This window comes from Apteryx mantelli, chromosome 7, assembly GCF_036417845.1.
Source record: "Apteryx mantelli isolate bAptMan1 chromosome 7, bAptMan1.hap1, whole genome shotgun sequence".
NCBI lineage: Eukaryota > Metazoa > Chordata > Aves > Apterygiformes > Apterygidae > Apteryx > Apteryx mantelli.
The window spans coordinates 27985429-28013427 of NC_089984.1; the positions used below are offsets into that span (position 1 = coordinate 27985429).

General features: G+C 34.9%; 1 protein-coding gene across 4 annotated transcripts in view; it reads right to left on the bottom strand.

Annotated features, from left to right (window-relative positions):
* LOC106494708 (adhesion G protein-coupled receptor A3) overlaps positions 1–27999 on the bottom strand; it is a 288318-nt gene that overhangs the window by 109116 nt on the left and 151203 nt on the right. For 3 of the 4 annotated variants that reach the window (XM_067300089.1, XM_067300087.1, XM_013955005.2), the window contains 2 exons: positions 25619–25780; positions 21201–21416 (listed from right to left, as the gene is read on the bottom strand). In XM_067300089.1, coding sequence (XP_067156190.1) covers positions 21201–21416; positions 25619–25780 — 378 coding nt within the window. Of the gene's footprint in view, positions 1–21200; positions 21417–25618; positions 25849–27999 lie in introns of all 4 variants that reach the window. The other variant, XM_067300088.1, reaches the window with a different exon arrangement.

Sequence of the window (27999 nt, forward strand, 5' to 3'; positions counted from 1 at the left end):
CCAGGAGTAAAAATTCCTGCTACTTCAGTAGACTTAGAGAAGTTGCCTCTTAAAGGAAGCTATTCTATATTGTGGTTTGTGACCAGGAAGAGGAATAAGAAGTCAGGAAACAAAATTACATCATCGCAAGACTCACCCCAGTGATGGCCTGAGAAGTATTATAAGGGTGGCACAGGAGCCCAAATGGGTTCACCATCAAGAAAGAATATCTACACTGTTCTGGAAGACGTTAAACATCAAAATGAAAGTACCCAGCTGGTTATTTCAAAACTGCTGAAAAATCTGACCAGGTAATAAGTAGGATCGACGATACTGAAATTCAAACATAGAAAGAAAAAAACAGTCTGTAACTCATCTATAAGGAGTATTTACAACTTAAAATCCTGCAGACAAGACTAAAATTATGTTAGCAAAAGTGAAATTCAGAAGATCCAAGGTAGGATAAACTTTTATTCCTGAATATTTCTGTTGGCCAAATGCAGATGATCCAGAAGATCTAGAGTAGCCCTTCATTGTTCTACTTTTTTTAAACTTACAAATAAGCTCATCTATACTGAAAAGAAATGCAGCATTGCTAGCGACGTCACTGGAGTTCAGTACTGGCACTACAGGGAACAAAACTATTAGGGTTTTATTCAAATCCTGGGATGAGACTTCGCCAAGAATATTTCTGCACGCGCGTGCGTGCACACACAAATATATATATACATATATATATATTCTATAACAAAAATCTCAACCATACTGCAAATACAAAATTGCTCACTGCCTTCCCCTGTTTAATACAACTACAGGAAGACAAGCTCTTGGTTCAGTTTCCAGTCACTATGTCCCTCATTGACATTAGTAGTGCCTAGCAGCCTGTCTCTCCTAGGAGACTAAATGACGTATCTTTTTTTTCTGCTAGCCTGATAAGTATATACATTCTGCCACAAGATTCCAGCTGAGAAGAAATAATTGAAAAGATTGCATCTGCATTGAAAAGTTTAGAAAAAACAGTCACAAAAATTTATAAATCACTTTCTGGTACTTTCAGATTTTCACATCATCAAATAGAAATCAGATTCTGAAAGAAGAGACTAATTATTTTTTCTTTTCTCAATGCCTTTTAAGATAGAAGCTTGAATTTCTATATATAAAGACAGATAAGACAAGTAACTGCTGGTTCCTTGTTCTCTTATCCCAGTATGCTTCTCATGACTTCTTGACATAGTGTGATAAATCATGATGCATTCAAAGGAAAAGGCAAATTTGTTTCAAACTTTCCAAAAGACATGGAACTAAACTAGAAGAAATGGTAGCAGTAAAATTTCCTGCTGTATTAGATTGCTAGCTGCTCACTCTATTGAAGTGGGTAGGGCATATTATAATTTGCATTGTGTAAATATTTCTTATCAAAGCTATGCCAAGTGCAACACTATGGAAATGATTTGTATCAAAATTAAGACGAACTCTAATGCTTTGTCTGCGAAAATACTTCAATTTTTTTGCTTATCAGTTATTCACACTTTCAAAACTAACACTTTCAATGTATTGGTTATTTATAGGCTAACCACCAACAAGTGTATTTTAATACTTGAAACTCATAATTTTCTGTTAGTGCTCTCCAACTAGCCAATTAAGTCACATGAGTTTGCTTTTGCACTCCGGTGAGTGACTCTCTCGCTTGAAAAATTGAGTAAGATGGGCACTAAGCTTTTGTGGTATACCCATATACATGCACATAGATTCATGGGGGCATATTTTGCAAGATGAATTTTCTGTAAATAGTCTTGAAAACATCTATCTGACATATCAGAGAGACCTAAATCATGTATAAAGGTACACAGCTTCACAGTAACAGGCCTGCTTGCACCTGAGTCCATGTTTTTTAATAAGAAAAGGAAAGCAGATATCTCTAGAGACAGAAGGCAGTGATTAATATCTCACTGCTTATAAAGCTGTGGGTATCTAAAGCTCAGATTTGTTTTTCTGATAACAGTTAGTAATACTCAGACTTTAAGAGAGGTTATCTTTTACTGTGTAACATAGTTTTGTCCGTCACGTGGCCGTACTGATACTATCTCGTTGATTCTGATAAGGTCAATACAAAATGCAACAGCAAAACCAAGCAAATAATTGTTTGTTTCAGCCTCTCCACTAACTTTGATTTATGGAGTGTTTTGGAAAAAAAAGAAAAGTCAGACCAGCGCTTCTAACAAGACAAATGACATAATTGAACCCTATTTTCTACCAACTGCAGCGGTAACCGAAGCAGAAAGTGCCAGCATGCAGTTATTGCTTGCTCTTCACGTCTATAATACAAACGAACCAAGAGTGGGCACATCTTCCTTAATCTCAATCCTTTCATGAATACGATTTGTGGTTTATCATATTGGAAATCTGAATAATTTTCCCCCACACGTTACCACTTCATGTTTAGGAGAAAATAATCAGGGAAGTAAATGGTTTAATATTTCTCTTTAGCCGATTCACATGAATACCTGGCAGTTGAAAATTATTAGTCTGATATGAACTAGCCTTTGTCAAAGCAACAACAGAAAAATATGCTAGTGCTGATTAATCTCATTTACCACAGATATATTGAATTCTTGCAGATAATCAGAGACAGAAGAGCTTACAGAAGGACTTCTAATTATACAGTAATGAAAAAAGCTGTTTTATTGTTTAAAAAATCTGATTGGTTGTGGGAGATCTGACCGGCGTTATGACTGGACAGATGTTTTTCAACAGCTGTACAATACGTGAATCCTGGTATTCCGCCGGTCAGTTCTTGTTTGCCAGTCTGGCAGGCTTTTATGATTATTTTCTAGTAAACTCATTACACAGGAAATGTACTGTGAATGTGCACATCTTTAATCCTACTTCCCTACAACAATTAATTTATTTTGATTGATTTGTGTATTTCAGACTGAAGCATATTGCTATAAAAACCCTGAAATATAATAAGTTTTATCCAACTTCTCCTAACTTATGTCAGCAGTAGTAGTTATTGTAATTTGGGTATTTATGGAGCAGTTGCTGAGCTATTTTTGTATGGTTTATATTGCACCTGATTAAATACTACAAAAGCTTTGCTGAGTAAAAAGATTCTACAGCAATTCAATAATAAAAAGAACTTTTGGCTCAATATGTGTATTACTATATTATTTTTCAATTATCTAATTGGGTTGTTATTGAGATGATCTCTGAGGATTCTACCTAATACTCAATCACTCAATTTCTTTAACTTGGAGGAAAATAATTAGTGCTTTCAAACAGAACAAAGCTCCAATAACTCAAAGGCAAATGGGTGAATAATTAACACATGAATTCATGGCCATTTAGTTAATGTTGTACATAATATAGGCATAATATTTTGACTGGTTTTCAAACTTTGCAACAAGGTTTTCAGTACAAGCTAAAGAATTTATTATAATTGTGTCATTTGAAAATTTTAGGTACACATTGTTATCTTGGTAGTACTGTTGGAAAATGGTGGATAGAAAAGCAAGAATACAGTTTCCCTAAAAGGGAACTGAGGAAGGATGTGAAGGGTAAAATTTACAACAATTTTCATTGATCATTAAAATTTTGAGCTCTGTCAATGCTCATGTTGCTTTGCTTTTTTTTTTTTTTTAAACAAACCAGGAAGCTAAATTCAATTGGACATAATTTATTAAATGTTATTAATTGTATGTAATTTTTTAATTCCCTTATTACTGAAATATATTGTGGATATGGCTCCTACTCCTCAAAATTCTCGCCAGACCTCTGGGAATACTACTTGCTACCCATTGAACTATTTCCCCATAAGCCTGGTAAGATGCATTACTGGTATAATGTAACATCCACATAATTTTCTTTTTTCACCTATTATACTAGACATGCATGATTTATCATAACACTAAGGCCACAGGTCAATCTTCATATAAATTTACTGGAGCACCTAACTATTTCACTAGAAAGAGTTTGTACCAAGCCCTGTACCTGAATCCCCTGGGCTTGGAGAACCGTCAGAGTGACATACTGGTTTCACTGAAACCACTGGGAATCCTTCCTGCTCATTAAGGACAAGTTTTTACCTTGAAACTATATTTTAAGAAATCTTATTAAACTATGCTTATTTTTTTGACAAAGCATTATCTCATAACCTAGACAAAGAATAAAACCTTCTTCCCCTTTTTAAAATGATGTACGTTACTTGTCAAAAACTTATGTTGCAAGTCCTCTACTCCAAACTTACCATATATTTACCAGAGGTAAAATGGGCTCATCTTCTTGAAGTTGGAAATTTCCCATCTCCTGTAAGCAGCAGTAGGTGCTATCTCAGCATCAATATGTTTTTAAAGCTCTTGACAAAAACAGTTAAAACTCACATCTACTGTTTTCACATGCACTAGTCAGTGCATGTGCAAATTTAGAAGCATACATTGTTGGGCAGAATGCTACAGAAGGACATTATTGTGTTCAGAGATAAATTGATTCTTTCTCTCAAAGTTGTAGCTCCTTGTAATAACCAGCTTGTCTGCTTTCAACATTTTAATATCTTTGTCAATATCTGATATTGGGCTACCTGTGAAATGGAGTTCACAACAAGGTTTTTTCTCCTAACAGTGCAAACTAAATTTTCATTATATTTAAAAAGAATACAGTATACTGTAGGTATACCTAATATACTAGGTGTAACACAAGTTTGCCAAATTGTTTTTTTTCTGACAATTGAGATTAGAATCTCTGGACACTGCAACTTCTTCTGCCACCTGAGGAACTTTTGTTGATTAACTGTGAAGTTTCTGGGAGGAGAAGAGAAGAGTGAGCAATTGTACAACCAAAGAAAAACACTGAAGTGTTCAACCAATAAATCTGTCCAAAACTGGTGTTAGTATTCACAGAATAAATGTTGAAGTGGAGGCAAGGACTCTAAAAGGCATCAATAGCAGATTTTTAACAAACAGCAAATTGCAAAATGGAAGTCAGAACAAAAAACAAAACAAAACTGTTTACTAATAGTTTCATCAAGTAGGTATATAAGCTCCAATTAGTATTGCAGTGCCATAGGTAATAATGATATAAATATTTTGCATTATGATTTGGAATCTTCATATGAAACCTTATTTAAAATGAAGCACGGAAGCATTATCATCAGGAGTCACATTGGCTTAAATGTTTAGGTACATCTGGATAGAGATAGACAGAGAGAAGCCACGTCCAGTAGTTACCACTGCTAAGTTTGTCTGAGTTGTTCTGTACTTTAGAGTGGTTGCAAAGAGCAGTGAATACATGAAACCACCATGTGTACTTTAAATATTGAAGTTTTGAGCTTTACTAAACTGGTGGTTAGGGGTGACATTTGGAGACTAAATTGAGGGTTAGGAGTGACATTTGGAGTCTAAGACAGGTGCTCTAAATTTCTTTTTAGAGGGACCTACCTGGCTTCAGTTATTATTTGGGGAGTAGAGGGAGATAGGTGACATGAAGAGTCCTCTGCAGAGATTTACATAGAGGTAACTGTATTAACTTTTTGCTGTTGCTACTATCTCTTCTCAAGGTAAGTGCCTCTTCTCAGTTAAGATGACTTAACTTTATGTTAGTAAATGCTGTTCCAGGAATAACATTCCCTAGCCCACAATCAAAATAAAATAAACACCCCAAACAAGAAAAAAGCCAAAGTGCTTTTTAAGCAAAGGGATATCAGTTTAATTTACTTAATATATTCATGACATACTCTCTGCTTACTAATTTGTATTTGTTGCTCAGAGAATCATGGAGAAAATACTCAAACACAATTAAAACTTATTGAAACAATTCAATAAAAAGCTTGACACTTCTCAACGTGTTGTCTAAAATTCCCTCTGGAAGTTTTTAGATTTTAATCAAAACATCCCATATTCAAATGAATTTTCACCTTGAGAAATCACAATCATCAATTTTTCTAGTTGCTGAAAACATAATTCTTTTTTCAAACTTCCACTTTGTATTAAAAAATTATCAGAAAAGAAAAACAACAGAGACTTTTCAATTACTTCCTCACATAAGCAAGACATATAACACCAAAATGTCTGAATAGGTGACATTCTGTCTTGACATGATAATAAACTAACAATTTCTTGAAAATTCCTACACTGCAAAAGTGGGAATGTGTATTCAGATGCTACCGAGACCATCTTTATCATGACATTTTCTGTCTATTAAGGTGACTGCCGCTCTATATCCACAGAGCACAAGCAGAGGCATCACGAGCAGTTGAAGGGCAAGATGTGCCTGACAACTTCTTTTGCCAAGAGAAGAGAAACGAAGGAAATTAAAACTAGCACAAAAGAACTAAAGAAGAGTTTAGGTGAGCTAAGCAGTGCATTAGTACCTGATTGCAAAAAAACCCTAATTACCTGACTAGAGAAAGGGAATGCATTAGAAACTAGAGAAAACAGAATTAACAGAACAAAAACCCCCAAATAAAGGAAGTAATAAACACCATAAAAAAGGAAAGAGAAATAAAAATATCAAAGACGACATTGAAAAAGTAGTGAAAGAGAAATGGTGAAAACAATTCTGATCATCTTAATTTGTAGTGATTATTACAAATTTGGCTCAATTGATAAGCAAATTCTTCATGGCCAAGGCTTGAGAAGATCTGATTTTAAGTTCCAAGGAATTCTTAGGCAGTGATAGAAAAACTGCCACAGATTAATTTTTAAAAAGCTTTCTAACTCTTTGAAAGATTGTGAAAAGAAGCATTTTGAAAAGAAAGAAGATGGTATTGTGTCCTGACATCAGAGCATATGGAGTTCATAGAGTATCTGATCTTAAAGCCAAATGTAAACTCCTTGATCCTTCTCTTACTATGGATTTGTGTCTATCTATTGCTGGGACCCTACTCAAGGAAAGCTGGCCTGTCCGTCCTATGGCAATAATTGCAGAAGCGGGATTTACTACCGCAATGCTCCTGTATTTTGCCATGGATTGGGTAACAGATACAGAGCAGATGGATTCACTTCTCTTAACTCTCTTCCTATTCTACATGTCTCACAACCTGCAGGCAGACAACAAACTCCACCAAGTCTGTTTGACTACAGGTGGATATGATAAAACTGAAAATGCAGACACCTTTCAAACAGTATGAGATTCATGCCTCTTTACAAAACAGAGGCACCCAGCAGGCAGAGCTTTCTGAGATTAGGCAGGAAGGAGCAGGATTTACCCTCCCAAAGAGCATGCTAACTGAATCAGCGCTAAGCATTTGTATTTCTGCTTAAGGGTTTTAAGATGTTTGAACTACAAAAGAAGTTCTTACAAGCCATCAGCATAAGAAAATATAAACAGATACAAGATGAGAAAAGCTGCTGGATATCTTGACGCAGGCCGTCAGCAGCTTTATGAAAGTTTGTTGTACCTAAGGCTCATCACAGATAAGTTTTATTTCATTCACCTCTGTAGACTTAGCTGCTTGTTTACTCTACAGAGATAAAATCTGAGGAATTAATATGTATTTTTATTAGATTGTATGTACATACTGTGCTCTGTCTGGGATGGCTGCATGACCCTGTTATGTCACATAACTCCAGTAAATTTACATTTACTGTATTTTCATTTTATTGCTGCCTGTAGACCATAAGAAATGTCTTAATCATTTCTTTTATCCATTCATTTTAAAGGTTCTTTATCTTCAATCCCCTGTACCCTCTGGTAATTGCTAAGAAAGTTACTGGTATGTAGAGTGTCATGTTAGCGACATAACAAAATGGAACTAATCATTAAATGCAAAACTGTTGATCAGGACATGTTGATAATAATCACCCTGCAGATGCATTCTTACCATGGAACTTGAACCAACAGCTTCTGAATATTTTGTTTTGGCTTTACAAAATTCCATTTCAGCCATAGCATAGCTTTTAGGCTTTTAATGATGCTGCGTGATAGCAAATATACAGCATTTTTCAGCATGTAGTATGGCAGTTAAAATTGTCTGCCTTATTTCTTACTGGGATAAGGAAAGGTCAGTCAGGACTGCTGCACGGCTTAACAAAAGAAAACAACCAACCAGAATGTCATAACAAGGGGAAAGGGAGAAAGAGACAGTGGAAAAATATCCGCGTTTTCAGGGCTGATTAAGCAAGCAGATACAAGGTTATTCTATATGGCAGAAGTAGTATAGGATGTGACTATTACACTGCACAGGAAAAATTGTGGGTAAAATCCAGAGAGAGTGCATGCGGTGAGAATGTATGCAAGGGAACATCAAGAAAAGTTAGAGCAAGTTGATTTAAAGTTTCAGTTTAAAATGAATTAATTAACTGTACTTAGACCTTTCTGTTGACACTTTCATTCAAAACTGAAGTGGCCTTAATTCAATGTAGCCAAATTCATTTCCAAATTAATTCAATTCAGCTAAGCTGAATAAAAGCTACTGTGATTCTGGAGGAGGGTTCCTGCACAGGGATTCACTTAAACACTTTCCAGGTTCAGTTGGATTACTTTTCCCCCAGGCAGACAAAACCCTTAAACTGAATGGGGAGCAAAAAGAAGAAATGACACATGAAGTGCTAATACAAACTGTTATTTCTAAAAGTATCTATTCAGCAAATCAGAACTTCTCCTTTTTTTAATGTGCTTAAAAATATATACTGAAACCTACAGAGGAGACAGGCCTTTGCTCTCTCAAGCCCCTTCAATTTTTACATAAAATGGAGTTGGTACCATTATGTATATGACATGCAAAAAAAAGCTCTTAAATTTATAGCTTAAATTCCACACCCTTTGTACTTTCCATTGTTGAACTGTCACAGTTTTTTTTACTATAAATTTTTTGGTTTTTTTTCCCCCCTTTATAACTGCATTACGACATCACCATTGCTGTATGTGAAATCTGTAGCCTGTTCCTTTCTTGCACTGATGATGCTTAATTTAGTGTCCTAAAGTTGCAAACCTCACTCCAGTACTTGTTCACTGAGCTGAATAAACATCTTTTCCCTGTCTCTCCAGGTTATATAACAACTTTACATGACACATCTGCACGTTTTGCCTGCAGAAGGTGTATTTTATTATTCAATTCTCCTATCTATAACCCTACAGAAGATCTCTGTCATTTTAAAGGAAGTTTATTCTCAGATCCTCAAAGTTGTTAAAAATTTCCATTATTTGGACTGAAATATAGGGCCAAACATTTTTACTACTGTGCCACTTTCAAGGATATTGAGAAATGAGCAAATACATAGTAGCTCATATCAACTGTATATATGTTCCCCAAAACGGAAGGCATATTGGAAACAAAATCATCTTTTCAATAAGAAGATACCTTACTGTTCCCACTGTTCATTGTGCTTTAGGAGAAGCAGGATTGCCAGGACATGTCTACTACATAACAATTTAAAAGTAAGCCTGAACAAACACATTACAGGCTATCAAGGATGAGCAGATGATTAGCAGAAGCAATTTGTTACCAGCTCATGCTTATAGTGTTTCAATATCTATTGCGTACCTTACTTTCAGCTCTTTAAAATGCTGATGATTTAGGTTTAACATAAATTAAAGGAACCCAGAGAAAGTAAAAAAAAAAATTAAAAAAATCACCTTTTAGAGTTTAAGATCAAGATGAAAAAATAAGGCCCTAGCCAGTTTATGCTTCTTTACTGACATCAAACCAGAAAGATATTTCCAAGAATTCACAGATCGTTAATCAAGCTAACTACGGCCTCCTTTTCCAGCGTAGTGAGGTACCAACTGAACCTGATCCTCTCTGAAAGTTCCTCACTGAAAGCAACTCTAGGAATTGCACTGGAGAAAAACTTTTTGCTAAAGTTTGATTCTGCCTTTGATTTGATTTGTTACTTGATAGAATTAAGCTAAACTCTTAGTTTAGCTTAACAAAGAGCTAAACTCTTAACTAAGAGCTAAACTCTTAGTGAGATGCACTTTATTTCAAATAAGGTACACATCTTCTGACATATACTCCCTTTAGACATTTACTCACTACAGACTTCACTTAATTCAGACATTAAATTTCAGAGAAGGAAGGCTTAAAATATAGATGCCAAATCAATCAAGTACATTGAAAGCCCACAGAGACTGAAAATCAGTGCTCTGGTGAGCAAGAGCTGTTAATAAAATAGTTTGCTTATGGAATGCTATTTTATGTGGAAATTACGAATGTACACATTTAAATGATCAGTACCACTTAAACAGTATATTTGATGTTCTATGGCAGTTCCGTAGATGACATTGCTCTTATCAGAAGTGCAGTGATAAAGGCTGAAGAAACACAGCATAGCTGTAAATAACTCTTCAGTTCAATGAGTCTGATAATTATATGCAACTTTGATACACTATATTTAGCAAGAGTTTCAGATCTGTTAGACACTTTACACAGTACTGATCACCAAAGTGAGCTTATGAAATGCAGAAGGTTTTCTGTTTAAGATAATGTCACAGAAATGTGATGGGTTTTTTTAAGTTTCAAGTCCTAGGTTTACTCTTTTTCTTTTAGAGTGGCAGCATATGCTGGTCAGTGATGCATAAACTACACAGCTGTTACATCTACTGTATGACCTGCACATATTGAATTAGCCATTGTGTTTTTCAATTCTGGTTCATCAAACTTCTGATCTGAGGGGCCTAAATTTTAACCTAAATTTAGTAAAAGAATACCATTCAATGCTATCTTGTCTATCCATAATTCATAGCTGCCAGCCTGTTTTAGATCTAAAGCAATTGGCAAGTTTTTTGTTGTTGCTGTTGTTTTTTTACAATAACATAGGATGCATGAAAAAATTCAGTACAAGGATTAATGGCAGCAAATCTCTAGGACTGCAGTTTGATACTTTATGGAGATATATATATGCATGCACAAAGAGAGGATGTTAACAGATGTGGGGTTGGTGACAAGCATCATCACTCCTGTCCTCAGGTTTTTAGATCTGCATTCATTGTACATTAAGAATGATAAGCATATCTACATCTGAGAACATATATAATTTAATGTAGGGAATAAATCAAAACAAATGCAGGGAAAGGAGTGCAAGACCTAGTCCATTAAGATCTGTCAAAAACTTAATATCATTTCTGTTCCAAAGAAGGAACCTATTTCCAGTACTGACAATTTTCTGAATAGAGTCTCAACCACCACCTCTTACACTAAAAGTCTTCTTGTCATAAAGTTCCCCCCCCCCCAATAACCAACACTCTCCTCCTCCCCCCATCACCAACTCTCTCCCTCTTCCCATACCCTCTGACAATATCTGTTTTAACAGAGCAGAGAATGATCCCACAGGGACTATAATCCCAGCAGCCTGATTCTACAAAGTTAACAATTTCCCTCCTCTCCATTCCCTGCTATTTTCTACATCATTTTGCCTTTGCATCCTTTAGGCGAGATTTCCAAAGTTCAGAAAATGGATCAAACTCAAATAGCTTATAAGCACCGTAAACACATAATATCACTTGTTCATGTGTTCACCAAAGCTTACACTATTCCTTCCAGAGTAACTTTTACTAACCCCATACAGGTAGAAATCAGGACTCCAGTCCCCAAAACTATGACTTGCTTAAAAATTCCATGATAAATTTATTTACCTATATGCACATGGTGTGTGGGCATGCGTGCATGGACACAAACAGACTTATTATTCTTTTCATGCAGTGGAGAGGGCTAGAAGCTTAGCCTGATTTTTAAAAATAAAAGATATTCTGATATCATTACTTCATGTATGTATTTTAGTGACTATGACTATTTATTATACAATAAATACTGAAAGACAATTTTTTACTTCACAGAATTTTGTATTATCTATCTTTAGATATGTAGGAATCTCCTGACAAAAGTCAGAACATGCGAAATATTCCTGGGTTCACCATGATACAGTGCATCTCTCAAATTTCACTAAGTAATAAGAGTAACTGAAATAAAGAAACATTGAATTCCTTAACCCAGGAAGAAACTTGACAGATTTCCACCACGCACAGTATCTTCCTGCTTTTCTGGAAGCAACAAAAAAATCAGAGGCGAGTTCCTTCACCCACCTAAACTGAAGACCACCAAAAGCATGGCAACAGTGCTCTGTGCACAATTAAGTAACGTCCTCATGAACAGCAGATTGCACGGCAACATTTGGAGTAATATTTTAACTCAGATTTTACTTCCTGCATGATGGGCACAGTTCTGAACCCAAAGATAGCTCAACAGCACGCTAGTCTTTTCATGAATCCACTCATTAGTATAGCAGCCTCTTTTTAAATCACTCCAAAAGAGGTGTTCTACATAATTGTACCCCCAAGTTCACACGGTGCTGAAAATATAGAGATAACACCCTCCCTGGACCGAAAATTTGCATTCCATCGCTGACTTCCACTACAAATTCAGTAACTACAGTCTGGCTAAACATACAGTCGCTGGAAACCCCCCACAATCAACATAAAAATGATAGTTTCCTAACTACCACATAGGAAAATCACACAGACTAATTTCTCTACCTCCGCAAACCCCCAAATCATCCCCAAATCTTTGGCACACCACCTCAGGCACTGTTGCATTCACCCTGAGCAGATCACCAGTCTAAAGAGGAGCTACAGCTCCACACTGTCCCTTTTGCATGGAAATCAGACTTCCCATCCCTTCATGCGCTGCACCCGAAGGCTGCGTGCAGGCTTCAAGCCCCAATGGAGGAACCTCCCTCACCCTTTGGCCACTGGCTCTTTCCCCCTGATTACTGCACACAGCTGCAGACTGAAACCCATGTGGAAAGTCATCAAACAATTAGTGTTACGGGAAGAACCACCCGCATTCATACAACATTTCCAGCCATATCGCCTCCTAATCTTCAAAGCAATCTATTTCAGTAGACTCTTGGTCAGCATCAAACTATTTGTGGTCCTGCACAAGCCAAATGGAATCAGACCAGCACAGAAAAAAATCTGCAAAACTTTTAAACACACCTCCACAATTACTAAAATTATCCACGTTTAGAAACTGGAAATGCCTGCTGTAATAGCAAAAGTAGGTAACAGTCAATTAGCTAAACAACCATTTAGAGAAAAAGGTTTTGAGTAACCAAATGCAATTACTTATTGGATGTCAAAGTATTTTTCTGTTAGAAGGTATCAATTTTCCTCAGCAAAAATAAAACAGGCTTTAGAACGAAGAATTTAGAAAGGAGTAGTTGGAAGTATTCAACTTATATACAGATCTATACCAAAATAAACACTGATTATTAGTATAGTAACACAATTATAGTAAGTCTAATAAAAATATTAGAGTATTAGAAACACTCTAATAGAGTAATTCCTAAAATGTCAATGCAGAAGTGGGAACATCTCTAGCACTCAGTATTCTACTTGTTCATTATTACTTTCGTACCATTAAGCTAAAAAGTATGTTCTAACAACTAATGTACTGTATTATTAACTGTTACAGTGTCAATGTGTTTTTGCTATGAGACTTATGTTAATTACTCTACAAACTATTATTTAACAGCAGAATGCACATGAAGGAGTCTGGTAATTTTGCTTCCTTAGTTTATAACAGGAAACTAATCTTGCAGTGCCCTTTGGGAAATCCCAAAGAGAACTTTTTTTGTAATAAGAGAGATGGTGCAGAAAAACAGAAGAAAACAGTCTTTTACCCAACTATTGCAGATGAGAAAGCGACTGCTTTAACAGATCTCTCAGATATATATTGACAGCATACATAAAATCAATATGATTTATGCCTGGTCCAGGGACAGAAGCTTCTTTCACAAGAAATCAAAAGTGAGTTGAAGTAACAGCATTTTATATCAAATACAACTTTATAATTTTCACAGTCCTTTTGTCCTTGTATTTATTCTTCTTCTATTCAGGCTATTCAGATTTCTTTTCACTTCTTTATACATATAGAAATTAGAAATCCAAACTATACTTAGCATTAATGGACAACTTAATATCAGTTATAAAACTAAAAATTTTAAACAATACTTGCCTCAGAAACATCAAGACAATGAAACACAGAAAATACTTGCAGGTGACTGATGTTTTTGCAGAATGAGCTCTTTTGCTAAAGAAAATGTAGCAAAGGGCATGATGAGAAAAAAAGAAGGTACACAAAATTGTAAGGATTGATAGGTTTTAAAGTTTGCTCTAAGTAGAAGCCATCTACAAAATAGAAGAAAATGATACAATACATTTTTCCTACTTTCAAAGAACATAATGTGGGGTGGTTTTTTTGGTATAGATATATGTGAAACAAATGTAAGAATTGTAGAAACACTTATGTGCACCTAACATAATAGAAATTTGTTACACATGTATGGATACTATTTTGGCATTGTTTCATTTCCTCAGTGTTTAGAGAGATTTTTTAACAATGAGATAGCCACCAACAATATAAAAGAACATGGAAGTAAGTGCAGAGTAAAGAAAGCATACTGAACACACAATACCAGACTACCGATAGTGGAGACGTAGTAGTAGGCATAAATATATAAGTACACAGTTCAAGAAGAAATAGTAGTAAGAGGTGTAAGAATATAAACGAGTGATTTGAGCATTCTGGAAGAGGAAAGAGAGGGGTGTTTTGTTTTGTCTGTGTTTGGTTTTGGATTTAAATGCACCTAATTGGGTGACAGACACTTTGCTTTTTTCCACAGCAATCTACATACATGTGCAAGCAAATTCATTCCTGCACAGACAATACCAGTTTTTCCAGCACATTATTGCAATTTTAAAAAGGTGGATATACTGAATGTTTTCACTTTGTTTTAATTTTATTTAAAACAAATAATCAATGGCTGTAATAACTCAAGAGAGATACCAATAGCTACTTATCTGTATCTCCTAGAAATCATGACTAAAAATGAAGAATAATATAAAATTCTTATTTTTAAATGTAAAGTATATAATTAAAATGATTATTCAGAACATTAAATAAATAGATACTACATGCCTGTATGCACTGGAAAACTAGAAGAAATCATGATGGAAATGATGATGCCAACATAATTCATACTACATTTATGGTACTTATCAGCTTACTAATTATTACACTCCTGAACAAGAAATACAGAATTTCTCCAATGATATATTATGGAACGTAAATGTCTCTTATGGGTAGTATTTTGTTAATTTGATGTATGTGTGTACACAACATTTCTATGTGAATCTCAGCTACAGCCTGAAAAATATGTGTCCAATTCTTTAATGTAGAAGTGAATGAAAGAAGATCTGGCCTGTGAGAACATTCGGTTTGATAGATTGGATGGAAATATTAGTTAAAAGTAGACAACTACTGTGAAAGTTCCAGGAAGTATTTTCATTCTGTATTACATTTTAATAGATTTTAAAAACTATATATATTATTTCAAATTCTAAATTTCCTGAGCTGAGCCTATTGCCCCGAAAAATTCTGTACACCTGCATTCTGAACATTGAAAACTGTATCTTTACTGGATAAGCAACTTAATGAAGTTAATAATAATAAGCACATGCTTAAATGAAAGTACTTTCCATAACCAGGTTTTCACAGCTGATTAGAATACATGTACCATTGCAAATTGCCAGTGCAAGAGGAAGGTCTCTGTTAATGAAAATGTATGCTTTAAAGAGCTTGATATTTTTACATGTTGCCTTTGCCTCCATTGCATGCTTTCATTGCAGGAGTATGAAGTATTGCTCAAATCTGAGTCAAAACTAATTGCTTTTGTAAAAATCCAGCAGGAAACCATTTTGGAACCTATAGCTGGGTAACTGCATGTGCCTAACATTCCAGCTTTGACATTTCCAGTATAAATCATAATTATTATTTATATAAGAATTAGTTTTTGCATTAATGGAAAAGTTAATTATTGCACACACTACTAGGCAGCTTCTGAATGGATACAGTTAATTATCCATAAAGATTATGAACATTTCACACACACTGAATTGTAGCGAAAGGCACTTTCATTATAAGGCCTATTTTCTGCAGCTTTTAACTTTCCCCTTCACAACCCTTCTTTGGGTTTCTATTTCTGGGCTTGATCCTTGCCCAAAGATCACCTTGTCACTTGGTCTTGAAAAACCTTGTATCGAGTTGTTCTGTGCATGCCTATGAACCCTGAACTTTTACATATGAACTTACTATTATTTACACATTTTTTGTATAGTCTGACATTCAAAGCTGACTTTATGCAAGAAAAATCCTTTTCTTACATACTGATAGCATATTTTTCAGTAAGTATCTGAGATAATATTTCTAAAATCTATAATGCCTTAAAGTGCTATAAGCAAATAATCACAGGATTTTGCCAAAGCACTTCAGAATTCAGGTATTTTTCTTTGTGGTTAAGCATGTTTAAAAACACAGTACCAGTTCAACTCTTAACCTTTTTATAATATGGACATCTCCTGTAATATAACCTGACAAATCAAATGGCTCAGAAAAATATAAGAAATAAATAGAATTGAAAAGTTAAATGGAATGTATGGAGTACAATGTATTGAACTTGAATTTAAGAAGTCAGGGATTCCATGTGAAAATATTGATTGTTGTTGCACCTTTGAAGCTTAACTCACTAATTCAATCCTGTATCAGATGAACTATGAAAGAGAGGATAAGAACTTGTTATTTAGCAAGTGCTTTCAATGAAGCTGAAACTGTAAATTATGTTAAGAAAGTACCTTCCTCAAAGTCCAAGCATGAATACTGAATCTACAGTCCTGTATAAACTACACACTTGACTGTGATAATATAGGAGGTTTAAAAATTCATTTTATGCTAATGTAATTTTAGTGAGGGACAGGAACAGTTAACTGCATAACTGATAAGCTTTGCATACTGGAGGTATTACAAGTTCGGGCTGGAATAAAGATGAGGTTCAGACTATACTTCAGGCTTTGTAATGAATGGGAACCACGCACTGGGTTCATATTCAGTGGCACGAAAACGTCATAAGGTGCTCTCAAAGTTTCCAGAATTCAAATGTTAAAACACCCCTCTGGGTGTGCCAATATAGCGGTGTCCTGAGAGGCTGCAGCAGGGCCAGAACGGGGGACAGAGTGGGGTCTCCTGTGACAGGATCTCGGGCTGGAGCCTCAGCCTGGGAAGATGCCCTTAGGCCTCCCGCAACACAGATAACATAACTACTGTGTCAAAACACAAATCACTGTACGATAAAGCAGGGAGATATACCTGAGCCCGTTTCTTCACCCAATAGGGTCCAGGCAGGCAGCAAAAGCTGTCTATGAACTGCAGAAACAGTATCTAAGAGAAGGCAGCTGGGTCTAAGCCCTACCAGAGGAAACTTCTCATCTGCAATAGTGATAAATGATCCTTTTGAATCTTTCACACTGGTTATTGGCTACAGAGTTGAAATTGGCTTTAAAAGATAATTTCTTATCAAACTGAAATAAGAGTTTGTTTAGGATATTTGGAAACACTGCTAGTTATTCTATAGAAGACCTAACACACAGCAGAACCAGAAGCAGATAGAGGTATATTTTGATAGCCAAATCCTGAACTTCTCTGAATGCTGGAGCACTTTAAGTGCTTTTAAATTATTTCCTTTTCAAAATTTATGCCTTTTAAGTTGGTTCTTACTTGTTTATTTCAATCTTCAAATTTTCCTTCCCCTTTTTAGGTTCTATATCCCATTATAACCCGATCAAGTTAAATTATATACAGACTGTATCCGTTTCTTACCATGCCTGGAAATATGGCTATGGGCTGACTACAAAAGTTTTGATTGTGTTATTAATAGGGGTCATGATCATCTCTTTCAGCCTTCTCCCATCAAGTGCCTACAAATTGGTATCGCTCTTGGTATTTTGTGAGCATTCGCTTTTCCTATTTCATTAGTACCAACAGTACTGGCTACCAACAGACACATGGCAGAAACAATTGTTTCTCCTTACTGAGCAGATGATTTACAATATTTTACATTTGAAGATGGCTACACTTTTTAGCACAAAACAGTGTAAAAATCTCTGTTTTAATAAAGTTTTAAGGACAACTCTTTATGCTTTTATTACAAGTAAATTAAAGTTGTAATTACTCTTTGTACTTTGTGATTTTTATTAGATTTTTTTTGATTAATCCTGTGCTAAACAGAGGAAGATTTGAACAATAAATTCAACATGTAAAATGAAGTTCTAAAGCACCAGATATGATAACGAGTATTATTTTGAAATATAGTGACAAAACACTAGTAACTGAAACCGTCAATTCCCACCTCCATCACAAACTCTCCATTTTCCTGAACTTTGCATAGCACAGTCAAGTAGCTTTACAGTTTGCCTCTCCTGAGCAAATATGGAAATAATTTTGCTAGTGGATAATGATAAAGAATCCCATTTTCTCTTATCAGTTGCAATTCTCCAGATCATTTTATTTAACAGTGAAGAAAATAAACGAAGAAATACAATGCATTTCAAAATGAATTAAAGGAGCGCTTAACCTAAAAGTTTTGGTGAAAGACTATGAATGAAAACCTCCTGCTTTTCAGGATTAAGTTAAAGAATACATTCAGCCTGTTTATTCACGTATTACATTTAAACCCTGAGAACATTTCAGTGTTAAAATATAAAGCCATGAAACCAATATTCAGCCTAATCTATAATCTGCTGTAATGTATGTTATAATATTTACAAATTCATACACATAACTAGTGATCCACCCAGTAAAGTAACTTCCATCAGAATATATATCATATACTTCCAAATTGCTTTGTATGCTAATAGGTTTATTTTCTCTTTCCTATCTTCTTCCTTTGTGCAGTCCATAGTGAGAGTTTCCCTTCTGCATGTCACGTAAAGCCAGCGAGGTTAGAATTACACAAAACATGTATTTCCTGAACTGGAACACATGGCACAACTTTTTCACCTAAAGAAGCATGATGGCAAAAATCACCTTCATTAAAAAGCCAACCCTTGGACCATAGCTGTAAATTCACTTCTCATGGTTATTCACACCATGGCTGCACAGTCTTACTTAGCTTATTTATTCAAATTTTGTCTTATCAAAGACTTAAAAATGTGATCAAATCTAAGAAATGTTTTGCTAGACCATATTCTACTCAGGAAAGGTGACTGTGCCACCTTTTAATTTTAGTCTCTTTAAAACTTTCCAGTAGATCAGTTTTGTTTTGATTTTTTCAATATTTCTAACACTACATTTTTTAAAGTCTTAGAATGAAAAAAAGCCTGAAAAAAAAAAACATTTGAAAAAATGCTTAACCCTTTTGAAAAAATTCACTTATGGAGCATTATCAAGCTTACATATTTCCAACCTAAAAGACAAAAATTTCTGAATGTTTACTAGCAAAGGAAAATAGAATTTGGAATGAAAAACATCATGTAACTCTAGTGATCTTCCTCTAATAAACAAGCATTAATTATGAGACCTTTGATTCATGCCCTTGCACTTAAACTGAGTTTCATTTATTTGGTTTTTTTTGTATCTGTTTGTAAAATCTTTGCTGTTTTAAAAAAAGTAACTATACAGTTTTCTGTCTTTTAAAAAAGAATGATAGATTTCAGTAGTCTGGCAGGCCTGTAAAAATACTTTTCACATGTTTTGGAAGTGAAATCTACGTCTAATGTGATGGTTTTGTTTTCAAGAAGTTATTATAAACAGAATAAGAAAAAAAATGAATTATGAACTTACGATGAAGAACCTTTCAACAGTTTCCCTTTAAAGACTCGCTTGAGTTGCAGGACTCAGTTTAGCAACAAAATTAATTTTACCTTCGTGATGAAAACTGACATGTGATTACAATTATAGAACAATAAAGCTCTGAAGAACAATATGAAATACCCAAATGCACCTGTAGTTAAAAACATACTTGTGTCCATTGACACTAGAAATGAAAATCATATTTTCATAGACATTCCAACTTGGAGTTTTTCTATAAATACGGTAAAATCTGTAAGCAAAGATTTTATTGAGCCCTTTATATCGTGATATTCTGCCAACATTTCAAAAAGTGGCTGCAACTAGAATATTCTGCCTTACTCTGTGTATTTGGCACATGCATGACCAGTGATATGAGAGATCAGAAATTTATATTTATGGTAGAATGAAGTATTATAACAGGAGAGAGACACCAGTGTTTGACCATCAAACTTCCAAGAGATGCACTTACTAGAAACGTTGGTGCTCAGTTTCTGCAGGAATACAAAATATACTGGTAGGGCAAATAGGGAGACTTTCCAACTTGTTTAATTCCATGTATATATCTATACTGAAAACACTCTCCACACATCACAGAGTGTTCCAAAGTGGCTAGCAAGAAGAAATCTTGTATCTTTTAGATCTCTGACATTTGGTTTAATCTCATGGACGTCAAACTTCTTTCTTTTCAGAGGCAACTTTCCAGGTAAACCTATATATAGATATGCTAACAGCGTCCAGGAGGAAATGAACTCTCACTGCAGGAAACAAATTTAGCCTATTCTTACATTAATAAGATGGCTTCTTTTTACAAGAAGATCCTGAGAGCACAGCCTACCACAGAGAAGATTAAAATATACCAAAGAGAAAATAACTGCAATCAAAATACTTGCAAAGTTCAACGAACTAGTAGTATTGGAAAAGTATCATTTTGTCATACTAAATATTTCAAGAAATAAGCCTATTAAACTGAGATTCTGCTGAAGGATAACAAGAATTCAACTCTGCAACACTTAAATTTAATAACACGCTCAGCCAAATACAAAATTCCATTTCCTTCTAGATCAAAATTTAATTGTTCCACTTCATTATTTGATAGTGAGAGTGCATTCTATTAAAAGGCTTATATATTATTGTTTTTCTTGGGCCACTACTCAAAAACTCCACTGTAATACTTTCCTCTGTATAAAGTTTAGGATATATAAAATGCAATATAATTCAGAGGAAATAAAGATAATTTCCCTAAAACAATACATTTCTGCAATGTGAAATCCCCTAAGAGCACCTCAATCAAACAAATATTTCTAAATTACTTCAAAGAGATTGCCTGCACATAGAAAAGTTCGCAGAACTGGACACAGAGGTGGAAACAGCAAGACCTTTACTCATTTCTATGCACATCCTGCATTCCACATTAATGGAATATCCACAACACAACATGCTGCAGTGAATACACCAGTTTAACGCCACTTACATACTGAAATTATTAACAGGTTTACAAAACTAATAGCCCATAAAATATCGGTTTGTCAAGTAAGTATTCTGCTTAAAGGTACTACCGAAAACACATTTAAATAGATACATTATATTCATGATGGTTCTGACTTACCCTGGTAGACAAATTCACCAAGGAACCATTCAGATTGCCAGTGTTGCACTTGAAATTCAAATGTTGATCAGGGTGATGATGTGTTTCCCAGCTTCCCAAATCACGCACTGCTGACTTGTCAGAATTTGCCGATATTTTCTGGAAGGCAGTGCAAGTCATTCCTATGAAACTAGACGGCTTGATCATAAAGGCCTCCAGAGCAATATTAAGAGACACCTGTCAAAACACATTGAGAAGCAGGTATGTTGCTAGCATGTTAAGCATAATTACATTATATGCGCATTGTATATTTACTGCACATACTTTATAAAGTGTTGTGTATGCGCATGCTTCCGTACATATGTATACGAATAACAAAGAAAATGGAACTTCTTAAAAAAACTGAACTAGTATTCTGTAACAGCATAGTGGTTTTGCTCCAACCTTCTTCATGAGTAAGTAGAAATGCATGATGGGATAAACAATAAACATACAAAAGCTCTTAATTTATCTCTGTGTTGCAATTGTGTCACTATTGCCTTCAGCAAAATTAATCCTGATTTAAAGAAATACAAATAAAAAGTGAGTTAGCAATAGTAGCGGTAGGAATTTAAAAAAAACATACAAGAATGTGCTCAGAAAATAAACAGGAAGATGCTTAGCTATTTGGTTGATGGATCAGATGATTTCTCATTGTTCTTTACAGATCATGTTCCTTTAGAACATGACTATATGGTGCAATGCAACACCACATTAAAGATCTTTGGCCTGTCCTTGAACGAGGTGATATGTCTAGATGGAAGTTACAGCACAGCGCAGAGATAATCGGTCTGAACCCCTGGAGTAATGGATTTATTTCAGCGCAGCCCTGTGCATGATACAAATAGCTCATGTTCTAATCAGCTTAACTAGCTTTGGCTATCACCATACTGATGGCACTGAATGGCTTCTGCTTCCAAACATAGATTGTTTGGTGATCTGTGAGCATATGTATTTTGCACACTGCACTGCAATGTAGAGATACCCGAGTAAAACCACTGAGAAGCGTAAGATTCATGAATATGTGAGCACTAGAACAAGTGAAATCTTAGGGGTGAGACAGACTGCATGGCTTGCCAGATTTGGAGGGCTCAGTCCTCTTTTGGACTTACAAAAAATTTTCTAATGCACATTCTTCAGTCACTGATGATCCTGCACATGTCCAAAATGAGAGTACTGAAGCTTCACTAAACAATATATTTTACCTCTAATAATATAAAAACTAGAAGCTGCCAATATATTTAAAATTTAAAAATAATAGTAGTCTAAATGGTCTTTTCAGTTTCTAAATTCCTCAAATATTCCCATTTTAGATTAAATTTAGATTAAATTTTCTCTTTTGTCCTTGCACTTTTTTTTTAACACCTGAGGAAAATTAAGAATCAAATAAATTTTGTAATATATAAAAATTATCCAGTGGATAATGGAAAAGTCCTAATACCTGAAACCAGGTGTATCGATAACTTTTTGTACTATCTGCAGATGGCTATCTGCCAAGCAGTTCAAAAATATACTGCTTGCAGGAGACTATTATCCATATCATGGGAAACAAGCTAAACTCAGTTTAGACCCCTGTCTGGCTACGGGTTTTCTATAACCCTCGGAAAAGTCATTTAATCATGTATAATTTCAAGTTTCCTGCTGTTGAATGGGCATAACACTAGTTCCTTATTTCACACTTGTGAGATGATACTGAACAAGCAAATGTTAGCTAGATAATGTAGTAATGAGGATTCTAGTGATTTTACAACAGTGAACCCTATTTTAAAATTTTGAATATGAAATTCTTTAAACATAAAGGTTTTCCACTCACAAAATATTCCTATACTCACCTGGCAATGTTGAAATAATATGAGCATACCACTGTCAGCATATGGAAACAGATGGGTAAAATACACAGTAAAATTAAGTTCCTTATGCAGGACTGTAAAATGAGCTATAAAATGGATATGGATGAATGCAGAACAAAATTACCCGTGGAAACAAGCTCCATTCAGAAAGGTAGGCATTATGAAAAGCCACAAACTAATCTTCCTGTCTCTAAGTGCTACAGATATAGAAAATGATAATTTGGTGTCCCTTTTCTAAACCTCAGATAAAGGCACCACTCAGCAGAAGGGCTAAGCATACTGCTACGTGGCTAAGCTGAGAATAGCCCTAAAGGGAGCAAGACTGAGAGCACAAGCAAAAAGTCACATTGCAACTAGCCTAAAATATTCGGACACTTTCACTGGATAGAGAAGGAAAGGAAAACTCTTTGGGGGTGGGGGGGCTTGAAGATGACTGTATGCTCCCGAGAAAGCACTAAGGAAATAAAATTTTTTCCACCTGCAGGAAGTCTTCCTTTGCAAAATACACATCTAACACTCAGCACCGCCAGGACATTAATTAACCCCCGAGTGGAGGGCAGAGCTCCACCGCCGGCAGCTCTCAGGGCTGGGCACCCCCGGCAGGCTGTTACATGTTCTGCTCTATGTTCCATTACATATATGTATTCGTATATTCAGTAAAACACTAAATGTACTGTCTCACATGCAGTATATTTATCCAGCATTTATCTAGCATTGGAAAGACGGAACTGGCCATTCTTCATCTGCAGAGTGTTTTGTATGTCCTCTGACAGCAAGGGAGATTTAGGAAAAGCTGAATGAATGTATCCATCCTGGCGTCTGCCTGAGCTCGAAATTAGTCATCCCACAGTCTCACAGAATTCGAAAAAAAAAACCATTTCTGTCTTCCAAAAAAGATATAGGAATAACAGTAAAAGTCAAGGCACTCAAGCAGATTTTCAATATATAGAGAACACAGCCATGCATATGGTATACAACTGCCATATTTTACAGAGGCCCATTTTTTTCAGAAATTGTATTATAAACTAGTGGCTACTTAAGCTTGGGGTTTTTTTTGCTGTTTAAACAAAGAACACAAAAAACACAAAACAGATGCAATTTCTGCAAGATAGCTTTCTGGCTGGCTTCCAGAAGGAAAGGAAGCGTTTGGTATTGCATGAGACAACACAAAAAAACTCCACAGCTTTGTTTATTTACAATTACACTCAAGTGTAAACTAATTCTCCTGCAGCAAACTGTAAGAAGCAAAAAGATAAAGCATGGCAAAAAGGTTAGAGACATAGATCTATATTTGAGTAAACAGAAATAGTCTGGTAGGAATGTCAACAGGAGCAGTGACGGGAAAAAAAAGACCTTTGGCACTTGACATTCAAAAGAAATTGTAAGCGTATAGCAGCAGAGCCCCCCGAAGCTGCCACATTACAAAATTATTCTAAAAGGCCTGTTATTATCTCTATATCTCTTAATATAAATAAATAAATTTAGTAAATGTTATTGTTTTATGTAAAAATGAATTAAATAAAAACCAGCCCAATGTATTTTGTTAGTTTATTCTGTAAGTGAAAAGACTGCTTTTCTAAGATTACACTGTGAAAGGACTATGGCCATTCTGCTATTTAGTTCAGCCTACAATTCCATTTTCTTTTCTCCTTTGGTATCTTTTGCTGTAATTGAAACTAACACTGAACTCACTTTTACATAGTTTCTTAATGTAAATGCACTCGACAGTTGAGAAAATAATAAAGGCCACTTAAAATCAAGCAAGCAAGCAAACCAGCCCGAGGAGAGATAAGACTTTAAAATATTTGTCTAAAATTCTAATCGGATTAGTTTCAAGCTTCTGATTTAGATCCCTTTCTACTATTTAGAAGTAGAAACTGACAAAAAATAGATTTTAACGTAACCACCCCTCAGTATACAAATGACAAATTCACATGAGCTGGAGGCCAAGGAATATGAACAACTATTTCAAACTGCCAGCTTGCTTCTAAACAAATTAAATCTAGTCACAAATTAGTGATCTTTACGACAAGAGACACCTTTTTTGATCAGGACTTTCTAAATGCTTTAAACAAGCATTATCTAGAATCCTATCTGAAAGGCATATTAAAATCTTCAGGCAACAAAGGAACATGTTGTCTTTTCTCTTATTAAAAATTTCACTTGCTCAACTTAATCCTTTCAAAATGAACCCAGATACTATAGTTATTGTGATGACAAAAATAGAAACCGAGTGAAGACTAAGAATGCCAGGCAGTGTTGCGAACAATCTACTGTAACAATAAATGTAATAAATCAAAGTCCAAAGGAAAAATTTTTAAGAAAACCAGTGATATCCAGAGAAATTTTTCAGCCTTCCAAATAGAATCCAAGAAAACAAAATCACAGAATCCAAGCAGATCTAGATAAATGGACTACATGGTTTATCTGCCTTATACAAACTCATCTTGCTTCTCTGTATACCAACTGGTATTTAAAAACACGGAAGAAAAAGGATTTATTTTTCAAATATATTCTGGCAAAAAGTGATTTGGTAATTTTATGAAATACCTTCGATATAACTTGTACATTGTTGGTCAGCACTTGACTTGCAATGTGTTCCACACACCGTACAATCCTGGTGCAGGCCCTGTCTTCCTTTTGAGCCATCCACAACACATGGTCATCAACCAACATTATATTGCTGGCAATTTCAACAAGAGCATCCCCAATCTGTAAAAAAAAGAAAAAATCCCCCGAAGGTAGTATCTGGAAAATCCACAAAACCAGGAAAAAAGTACCTAAGAGCACAAAAGAAAGCAGGCACCTTATTTCTCTTGATAATCATCTAGCCACAAATTAAAGACACTTTTGATTCTATTAAGAAAATTAAATGGATGGAAATATGAAGACCAAGGACAGAAAACAAAAATGCAATTCAGTTCAAGGAAAAGTTTTTTGAGTCACAATCTTAAAGCTCATCTCCAAGATACACCAAGAAAATTGAGTCTTTCACTGAGTGATTAATGGAATCCCAACTATAAACTGGGAAAGTGAAGAGAAAAACAGTAGGAAAGGGAAAATGTGCTTTTCATGGCAAAATTACCATCCTCTTTCTTAAGCTAATTAAAATTGACCATGTCCCTCTAAAGAACTGTCCCATGGTTAATCAAAGGACCTTTGTGGGGGGGGGAAAAGAAGAGCAATTGGAAGAAATTTTTGTTTCACACTTAGGAGAGTAAGATATGCACCTATATCATCTTACTGGCTATACAGAAAGTGTGGTTTTGTAACTTTGGATGTTTTCATTCACTCCTGTGACTAACCCCACGTGATAATTTTTCCTTTTGCCAGATGACATTCTGCAGGTTTTATTAAGTATGACTCTATGTGTTTCAAAATTCTGCTAGTACATCACATTTGAAAAGAATAAACAACCCTGTGAATATTTTTGGTGATGAATTTCAATTCAAAATGAAAATATTTGCTTTTTTAAATTCTAAAATTTAATGTAAATGAGATTTTAAGGTTACCATTATCATTATTATTTTTGAAGGCTTATAGCTTTCTCAGAACACATAAAGATATCACAGAGATATACAATGATGTCACAGATAACCCTGCGTGAAAAGGTATAGAAATGAGCGAAAATGACTGAGAGAAAGAAATATAGCTGAAAAAGGCTCAAGAGGCTAAAAAGTCAAACTAATAGAAACAGAGAAGTAAGGCAAATAACACAATTCAGGAAGAAGGAAAAAAAAATTCAGCAGTGGTGAAAAAGGTTTAAGGAAAGACTGAGGTTATAAAGTTAGTTCTGAGTTTTCAATAAAAAATACATACATTTCACATACATTGCAAGGGACAGAAAAATAATGGGATTTTATGTGAAATTTTTTGTGACTATTCCAGAAATATTTAATCCATTTTTGAGAACATAATTACTAGATAGTTGTAGATGGCTTTTGACAATGTGACAAACAGACTTATTGCTACAATGAATAATACTAAAACACATTAAAAGACTGAAAGGAGTGATTTATGAGAAAAGATTAAAGCATACACTAATCAGCTAAGCAACAATTACCTGAGGCCAGAAAAACAGTCTATAAATATATAAAAGGTGAGAAATAAGGAGAGGAAGTAATTTATATTATAATTAAATGCATTAATGAAGAATAAGAAAGAGCACGACATTAAAAAAAAGAAAATTTGTGTATAACATGCGTATATCTTCCTGGCAGTGAGTTGCAGTATATTGCAAACAGGCCCCTAGAGCAGCTGTTGAAGCTCTGCTGTTTGACAGGTGAACCCCAGATGGTATGAAGTACCACTAACTTATATAAAAATGAATCATCCTGTGCTGACTGGGAAATAATTCCGGAGAGGATGTACAAACTGTAAACTGTGCTAGTTTAGCTAGGATTGTTTTAAAATTATTTTGTTAAATCATGGAAAATCTCTGTGTTTGCATTTTTATTATTTTCTAATGGTTTTATCTAATTGTAGCTTCAGCTGTTAGTCAGTTCCAAACTAATACACCTTTGTTCATATGTTGCCTTGTAGTAAATGAAGTTTGATCCCATTTTAACTACATGAGTGCAACCTCATGTGTGCTACTGTCATTTTGATTGGGCATGTATTTTTTGTATCTTTTGAGTAACAGTTAAGAAATAGGTGTTAAAAGAGGGCTGAAAGTACAAGAAGCCTGCTTAGCGAACTTGAGGGATGGAAGAAAGTGTAAAGTTGAAATCAGAAAAAATAAACAGAGACAAATTAGCAGAAATGTTCTAAATGAAAACTATAAGGGATCATGAAATAAGAAGTGTAGAGAAAAGTGGTGGAAATGGAGATGTTTTGATACTGAAAACCAGAAACAAACCTTATTTGAAAGGTGGAAGAAACCAATTAAGAGATTAGAGGTGGTGCTTGATTTTAATGAATAAGGCATCAGC